This window comes from Myotis brandtii, unplaced genomic scaffold (assembly GCF_000412655.1).
Source record: "Myotis brandtii unplaced genomic scaffold, ASM41265v1 scaffold3, whole genome shotgun sequence".
NCBI lineage: Eukaryota > Metazoa > Chordata > Mammalia > Chiroptera > Vespertilionidae > Myotis > Myotis brandtii.
This window is the reverse complement of record NW_005361457.1, coordinates 801388-810829: the sequence shown is the minus strand read 5'-3', so window position 1 is coordinate 810829 and position 9442 is coordinate 801388. Positions and strand designations below refer to the sequence as shown.

At 36.2% G+C, this 9442-nt stretch overlaps 1 protein-coding gene across 3 annotated transcripts in view; it reads right to left on the bottom strand.

Annotated features, from left to right (window-relative positions):
* POT1 (protection of telomeres 1) overlaps window positions 1-9442 on the bottom strand; it is a 75143-nt gene that overhangs the window by 20017 nt on the left and 45684 nt on the right. For all 3 annotated transcript variants that reach the window (XM_005869583.2, XM_014542358.1, XM_014542359.1), the window contains 3 exons: window positions 7562-7618; window positions 5811-5967; window positions 2485-2690 (listed from right to left, as the gene is read on the bottom strand). In XM_005869583.2, coding sequence (XP_005869645.1) covers window positions 2485-2690; window positions 5811-5967; window positions 7562-7618 — 420 coding nt within the window. The remainder of the gene's footprint in view (window positions 1-2484; window positions 2691-5810; window positions 5968-7561; window positions 7619-9442) is intronic.

Below are 9442 nucleotides of genomic sequence, written 5' to 3'. Positions count from 1 at the left end.
TCTGCCTCTCCTTTTTTTTTTTTTATTCTGGGATTTATTTACCTTCTATAATTGAAACTTTGTTGCCCTCAGTGGAGCTCAGAGTTGGCCGCGGCAGGCGGGAAGCTTGGCTTCCTCCATCACTGGAGCAACCAAGCCTCCTGCTTGCTCCAGCTCCATGGCTGCCGGCCGCCATCTTGGATGGGTTAATTTGCATATAGTTGCTCTGATTGGCTGGTGGGCGTGGCTTAAGGCATAGCGAAGGTATGGTCAACTTGCATGTTTGTCTTTTATTAGATTAGATTCCACATGAATTGCTAAACCAGTGGTTCTCAACCTTCTTAATGCCGCGACCCTTTAATACAGTTCCTCATGTTGTGGTGACCCCCAACCATAAAATTATTTTCATTGATACTTCATAACTGTAATTTTGCTACTGTTATGAATTGTAATGTAAATATCTGAGATGCAGGATGTTCAAAGGGGTCACGACCCACAGGTTGAGAACTGCTGTCAAAACAAAGGGGATTATTGAATTTACTTCTGAAGATGTACTAGAGCACAAATTCCCAGAAGAGCAATGGAATGGCAAAAAGGCAGAGTAAGATGCAGGGTTTAGGAATTGCCACCAGTTCAGGATGGCTGGAGAGTGGGGTGGGAATTTTGGGAGAGGAGCCTGAAGGTTTGTGGTTAGGTGGGAAAGATAGGACTAGGAGCTAAAGGGACTTTGTAATTCAAGCTCCCTTGGATCTTCAAAGCCAGCACAGAATTCTGTGGGAGGCAGTGCCACACAGGAGGGCCCTGAGGCAAACAGGAAGGCCCTGAGGCACACAGAACACCCTCTCTTTGGCCTTAAGGACAGTTCTAGGCAGTGCCACACAGGAGGGCCCTGAGGCAAACAGGACACCCTCTCTTTGGCCTTAAGGACAGTTCCTATAAACCTCCTAGGACCACAGCTTTCTTTTATTTTTATAGCCTACAAATACTCTGACTCCATTGTTTTGCATGCATGTGTCTGTGTGCTTTTGTTTTGAAATCTATCTCCTGGTACAGATTAAAATATTGCTAATGGAATTAAGATACCACATTTCACTCATCAAAGTAGCCAAATTCTTTAAAGTGCTAGTATATGATCACGAGGGTAGGGGAGCAGATAATGGCCTATGCTGCTAAAGCATATGCAACTAGGATAACTTTACTACAAAGGAACTGGGCAACATTTGCTTAATTACTGTGCCCTCATAATTATACTTTATCCAAAGTTCATCACAGAGTTACTATGTCAAAAAACGGAAAACAATTCAGTTCCACCACTTACCACCTACACTGGGAAAGACATTTAACTTCTCCGCAGTTCAGTTTTCTCATGCATCAAAACAGCTTATAAAAGTACCAAATGTATAGGATTGTCGTAATGATTTAATTATTGCACAGAAATTAAAATAGTTTCTGATACACGATAAATGTATTAAAACAAGATGCTCATGAAAATGATAAAATGTGTATTCTAGATATACCTATTTTCTAAAAGGGTTATGTATTGCTCCAAAATAAATAAAAAAATGTCAGTAATAACAATGATCATAACCCATTGTAATAAAGAGCATTCATTTATAAAATGCAACTACAGATTTCTATAATGCAAAATTAAATATGATGTTTTCCTTTTATTATGGAGTATTCTTAAGAAAAAAGTCTCAAGGAAAATAATGAAACTAAATTTAGCATGGGAAAAAAATCTGTGGTAGATATATTAGATAAAAATAAGACAAAAGTGGAAAAGCAATGCAAAAATAAATAAGACTCAAATTTTAATTTTTTAAAAACATGTCAAGTTATCTTTACTTGTCTCAAGGCTCCCTTCTCTGGTTAGATATCAATAGATGATATCTATTTCATTCTACTTTTATGAAGCGATAGTGACATCCAGAGGCCAAGATAACAGCAACTGTACATCTTAATTATTACTCAGCTTGATAATCAGCTTAGATCTGATTAAAATTACATGCAAAAATCCAACAAAATGAACAAATGCAAACACCTGAATTTAATGTATAATTTCAAAATGTCATTCAGATAAATATATATATGTGTGTATGTATATATTTGAATCTAGTTGTTGATAATATATTCCATTTTATGAAATTTAAATTAACAATATTTTGACTTAATATATCCTAGGTCAGTGATGGCGAACCTTTTGAGCTCGGCGTGTCAGCATTTTGAAAAACCCTAACTTAACTCTGGTGCCGTGTCACATATAGAAATTTTGATATTTGCAACCATAGTAAAACAAAGACTTATATTTTGGATATTTATTTTATATATTTAAATGCCATTTAACAAAGAAAAATCAACCAAAAAAATGAGTTCGCGTGTCACCTCTGACACGCGTCACAGGATCGCCATCACTGTCCTAGGTTGCCCCTAAAATAAGTTTAATAATAATGAGAGAAAGACATAAGAAAGCTATAACCTAATAAAACAATAACTTAAATATCTTACCTTCTATCAAAATTAGACAGTCATTTGAAAGTGGGAGAATACCATTATTTTTCACAAAATGAACAGCTACTTGTCGTTCTCCCTGATCTTTAGTGGACCAGACTTTGGAATCATATAATGAAGTATTTTGTAATTTAGTATTGGGAGTTTTAGTTGCGTTCTCTTGCAAAATTCGATTCAAATCACCTTCGTGCAGAACTTCCTGCCTAAAATAATCAACAATAAAAAAACACAAAACAATTGGCATAAGCTTGTAAACTCAAATTTTCCAAATTATCCAATCAAAAAATTGTTTATGTGCTGAAGAACCAGCTTATTTTAAAATATGGAGATAATTCACTTTTCTGATTAAAGACTGTTATTCAATAGAAAGATATTTGTATTTCATGGCTAAGTAGCTCCTTATCAATAATTACATTGACCTAGCTGGTTTGGCTCAGTGGATAGAGCGTCGGCCTGTGGACTGAAGGGTCCCAGGTTCGATTCCGGTCAAGGGCATGTACCTGGGTTGCGGGCACATCCCCAGTGGGGGGCGTGCAGGAGGCAGCTGAATCGATGTTTCTCTCTCATCGATGTTTCTAACTCTCTATCCCTCTCCCTCTCCCTTCCTCTCTGTAAAAAAATCAATAAAATATATTTTTAAAAAAATAATAATTACATTAACCACCAGCAACTTCCTTGCCTGGTTTTGTGATATCCAAGTTTTTAATTATAATTATTTCTAGTACCAATTTGTTCTCCTTTGTAAGGAATGCTTAACTTCCCAGTGGGATAAGAAAATGCAGCAGTCCCCTCCTTGTCTTCAACCCACTTACCACCTAAGAAATCTCACTGTCATAGGGCATCTACTTCACAAACCAGTATTTGTTTTGATTCCTTTTAATCTAGAGTAATAGTTTTGAAAAGTCACATGGTAAAGTATGCTTGAGTAGAAATGGCATGATCTGGAATCAACCAGCTGTGTAACTTTAGGTAACACCTCTTAACCTTTGTGAGGCAATTTCCTTATTTGTGTAAAAAATGATCACAAAGGGTGGTTTTGTTTCACAAAGTTAAGTGATATTACAGAATTTGACAAACTATCATTTGATAATGCTTCAAGAACTATCTAAAATCTGTCTGATACTTTAATTCCAACTATCATTTAAAATTCAAATGGGCAGAAGACAGTCCCCCTTTTCAGTTAAGAAGACATGATGATCAAAAATCTCTACAAACAGTATTACACTTAGATTTTAGAGGAGACTATACATATATCAGTGTACACGGAGGCACAAACACAAACAATATATATGCACACAAATATAATTGAGATGCGTATATAGTTTATACATCATATATTTAGAGGGAAAATTGTTGAGCTAATAAGCTAGACAGCCGTGGGCAAACTACGGCCCGCGGGCTGGATCCGGCCCGTTTGAAATGAATAAAACTAAAAAAAAAAAAAAAAAAGACCGTACCCTTTTATGTAATGATGTTTACTTTGAATTTATATTAGTTCACACAAACACTCCATCCATGCTTTTGTTCCGGCCCTCCCGTCCAGTTTAAGAACCCATTGTGGCCCTTGAGTCAAAAAGTTTGCCCACCCCTGAGCTAGTAAGTACACATTCATTCTAATGTCTTATACATTTATATGTTTATCTATCTATCTATATAAAAACCTAATATGCAAACAGACCGAACAGCGGAACAACCAAACAGCCAGTCGCTATGACGTGCGCTGACCACCAGAGGGTGCGCACGGAACATGGTGGACATTGACCGTGGCGGGATGATGGAGCAGGTGAGTGGGGGCACCAGACCAAGGCAGGGCACTGGTCGTTGTCATCAGGGTGAGCCTACGGTGGTTACTGAAAATTCTTTGCTCCCACGCACTGATATCCTGCCCAGCGCTTGCACCCCGCTGCTGGCACACGGCGCTGGTCTCGATCGCTCAGCATCGTCAGCGGGTAGGAGCGGTGGCTACTGGCCCCAATTGCCCCTGAGGGCTTCTCCACCTTTCTCTGCTCCTGAGGGGCAATTGGGGCAGCAGCCACTGCTCGCACCTGCTGACATCACCGGCCCCACTCACACCCGCTATGCCATCAGCAGATGCGAGCGGGGCTGGCGCCATCAGTGTGTGGGAGCAGCGGGAAAGGAGCTGCCGGCAGATGGGACCTGTGGCGGGAGGTGCCAGGCGGGGGCGTGGAGGATGAGCAGAGACCTGCAACTGTGCCCACCGCAGCCTCGAGGGCCACAGTTCCTTTCAAGTGCATGAATTCATGTACTGGGCCCCTAGTATTATAATAATTGATGTTTAGAATGAAGACTTTAAGATACTGAGAAATTTTCAATTACTAACAATAATTTAAGTTGCATTTACTATGTTGTAGTTATTAAACAGGAGAGAAATATTTCCAACAAGGCTTTCTATGTCAGTTAAAATTTTCAACTAACCAGAAGTCTTTTCTATTTAAGAATTTTAGTTGCTTTGACTATTTGGGATCTTTTGTAATTCTATACAAACGTGATGATTATTTTTTCTATTTCTTTAAAAAATGTCACTGGGATTTTGACAGGATTACATTAAATCTGTATGTTATTTTGGATAATAAGGGCATTTTAACTATGTTGATTCTTGTAATCCATGAACATAGAATATCTTTTTAATTCATTGTGTCTTTTTCAATCTCTTTTAATAATGCTTTGTAGTTTTCAGTATATAGGTCTTTCATGTTCTTTGTTAAGTTTATTCCTAGGTATTTTATATTTTTGTTGCAAATGCAAAAGAATTGTTTTTTCCATTTATTTTTCTGAAATTTCATTGTTAGTATATAGGAATGCAGTGGATTTTTGTACATTGACTTTGAATCCTGCAACTTTACTGTATTTGTGTATTGTTTCTAATAGTTATTTGGTGGAGTCTTTAGCATTTTCTATGTAAAGAATCATTAATTTTAATAACAATGTCATCCCAATAAATTTAATTTAAATAAAAAAATTATAGTAGTTAATGGTTTATTTTTAAGAATATTTTTTGTGACAAATGAGTAAGTCTCCCCAAATATTTTCATAGTTTATTATTTGTCTGCATTTGACAGAGCTACTAAGTTGAATTTCACATCTAAAAATAGCCCCTACTTTTATTTGTTATTACTAAGAAATATCAGAAGGATTTACTTTCTAAGAATTTAGTATTTTCTCTTAAAAATGTTAGCATTCTATCTAAATATAATGCAGAAAATCACAATTTACTCATTTCCAGGACTTAAACTGACATATATGAAAACATATATACATAAGTATTATGAAATGAAACTTGTGTTATTATGGAAGATACTTACATTGACTGACAGTTAGGACAATAAAGTTTAATAGACTGAAAGAGTTTTCTGGGCTTATACGATCTCAATTTTGCTCGGATACGATATCGTTGGGGAGCTTTTTGTTTCAAAATAGCACATAGTGGGGTGTTCTCCAAATATTGATGATCTGTAAGTACTATAAAGAAATTTTAGATTAAGGTAGAATAATCTATAAGAATAACAAGTATATTCATGACATGAATCTCCTTGAAAATATATTCTAAAAAATCCATTTAAATTGTACTGTCAACCTTGATAAGATTTTTCCACATTTATCATCATCTCCATCTGTCTTTATCTCTGTCTCTCTCTCTCCACATATACAGGGTGTCCCCCCAAAAATGTATGCACATTCTAACAGTTGATACTGTGTGTATACATTTTTTGGGGACACCCCATACCTTACAGATACGTAATTCATTTATAATTGTGTATATATGAGAATCCTTAGAGAATAATTTCCAGACATCACACCCCTTTAACCGTAAATATTTCAGTGTGTATTTCACAAAAACAAGACTTCATTTACATAATCTAACAGACTTTATTCAAATTTCTTCAACAGTCCTCTCATAATATTCTTATTCAGCATTTTATTTCTGGGTTGAGAATCCAATCATGAGCCATCCACTTCATTTACTTTTCAAATCTCTTTGAACCACTTTGGTGAAGAATGGTTCCTCAGCTTTACTCTGTCTTTCATGACACTGATGTATTTGAGAAGAGGCCATTTATTTGGTTGTGCCTGGCTTTTCTCATGATCAGATACAAAATATGCATTTCTGGCAGGAATATTACTATATAAATAATACTGTGACCTTCCTCCTCAATGTATCACATTAAGAGGCATACGATATCAGTGTTTTCTTTCCTGGGGATTTAATTGTTGGTTAAGGTGGTGTTCATCAGATTTCTTGACTATAAATTTATTTTTCCCCTTTTTAATTAATAAGAAAGTAATTGGGGAAAACATAAATATCCCAATCTTATTAAACATTAAAGATTCCACTAGTTTAGGACATACTGGCGATTCACAAATAAATCAATTACTATCATGGTTGCAAAATGGTGTTGTCTTTTTTCCTAGCTTCATCATTCCTTTTACAGTCATTAGTTGCCATTCTATTTTTAATAAGAGCTTCCAGTCCTGGCTGGTGCTACTCAGTGGTGAGAGTGTCATCCCTTGCACCGACGTGTACTGGGTTCAATTCCCGGTCAAGGGCACATACCTGGTAGGTTCGATCCCTGGCCCTGGCCAGGGTTCCTATGGGAGGCAACGAATTGATGTGTCTCTCTCACATAGATGTTTCTCTCTCTCTTTCTCCCCCCTCCATCCTTCCCTCCCAGTCTCTAAAAATAAATGGGGAAAAAAGTTTAAAGAGTTTTCCATTCAACTTCATTTGTTTTTGTTCTTTTATTAACTCTCCACATGAGCTAGTGGATTCTACTTTATTCAGTAAGTTCTATTCCATCACTAGTATGTTTTATTTTGATGCTCAATTTGAACAAGATGTGACATGTTCCCTCATTAACTGAGAATTTCTTTTCTGGGTTTCATTTTATGCTAGTTAGGATGAGGTAGAGGAATAAAAGAGAAATATAGATATGTTTTTGCCCTCATGGACATCTGCTCTCAATATTTAATAGAAATGAATTTGTTGATATGTGGAAGGACAGGTTTTAATATGCTCACGATTATGCTGTATTTCAAAAATGAAACATGGTCTTACTTGTAGCTGATAGTTGTTGACATCTTTCTACCTCATACAATGATACTGATCCAGAGCCTATAGGAAGAAAAATAGGGAATTATACAGTTTTAAAATCCATTAAAAATTTAATGAGACATTGAAAACCATAATACATTGCAGAGAAACTGAAAAAAATTTAAACAAATAGTAAAATATGCCATGTTAAGTGATGGGAAGTTTCCCAAATTACTCTGTAGATTCAATATAATCCTAATAAAATTGCAGCAGGTTAACTGTAGAAAGAGACAAGCGGATTCTATCACTTAGGTAGAAATATAAGAATATAGAACACATCTTGACAAAGAACAAAATTGGAGAACTTATACTCAAGACTTAAAGACTTGCTAAATTAAGACCATATGGTACTGACATAAAGACTGACCAACTTATCAACAAAATTAAATAGAAAGCTCAGAGATAAAACCACAGTTACATGATCATTTTATTTTTGATAAAGGCAGCAAAGCAATCCAAAGGGGAAGCAAAACTCTTTCAACAAGTGGGGCTACAACTGGAAATTAGTGTGAGGGGAAAAAAAATGCTTAATTTATAATATTAGTAGGCACTGGACAGAAAGCCCAGAAATAAATCCACATTTATGCCCATTTAATTTTTGACAAAGATGCCAAAGCCATCTTACAGAAAAAGAAAACCAGCAGGTGATACAACTGTAAATTCATATTTTAAAAATGTCTATCTCATACAATACTACTAGCATTAAGAAGGAATAAACTATTGATACATGAAACAATCTATATAAATAAAAGGTTAATAAGCAAAGTGTCCCCTCAGGAGTTCGACCAGGCGTTTGATAGCTCACTATGATGTGCGCTGACCACCAGGAGGTGGTGCAGAACAAAGGAAGGCCCCGGCCAACAGCTGGAAGGCCCCGATTGGCCCTGATCACCAGCCGGGCCTAGGGACCCTACCTGTGCACGAATTTTGTGCACCAGGCGTCTAGTATGAATCTAAAAAACATAGTTTATACAAGGGTACATAGTAATTCATTTATTTGAATTTCTAGAAGAGGTGCAGTCAATCTACGGCAGAAAAATAATCAGAAATTCTGGGGTGGGGTAGTGATGAGGATTCACTGGGAAGGAGCATGAGGGAACTTTCTGTGACAAGGATAATGCTCTAGATTTTAAGAGAGATTTAGGTTACACAGATTTGTGTATTAGTGAAAAGTCATAAAATCGTACACATAAGTTGTCCATTTCATTGCATATAATTTTATCTCAAAAATAAAAAATATCCTAAACAAACACTGAACTCTAGTTAATGATGCTCATTCTGAAATGTTTAGGAGGTATACTTAGGTCTGTAACTTATTTGAATCAAGAAATAATATGGATTGATAGATAAATGACAGAGCACATAGAGTAAAAGGTTAACTTGAGAAACAGGTTATGAGAATATGAGTGCTCACTTTAGATTGTTTCAACTTTTCTGTATGTTTAAAAATTTCATTATTTTGGAAAAATACAATGTGAAGGAAATAAAGGGAAAGGTGAATAAAATAATAAACTTACTAAATTTAATAGGATGACTTGGTGAACACCATAAGATAGAATTTTAATTCAACAAGAAAGCAAAAGTAGTGAACAGAGCAATAAATTTGAATTTTAATAATACTTTCTAAAATGAAGAATTTAAGACTTCAAAAAGTACCTATATTTTGTAATTACTCTACCTTACATTCTACTATATAAAACCAGAAGCCCGGCACATGAAATTCGTGTATAGATACGGTCCCTAGGTCTGGCCTGCGATCAGAGCCATCTTCCCTGGCTGCTGGCAGTCAGCCCCGTGCCCCGCCGCCACCCACCCTCGGTTCCCCATTCACCATTGGGTGATTGG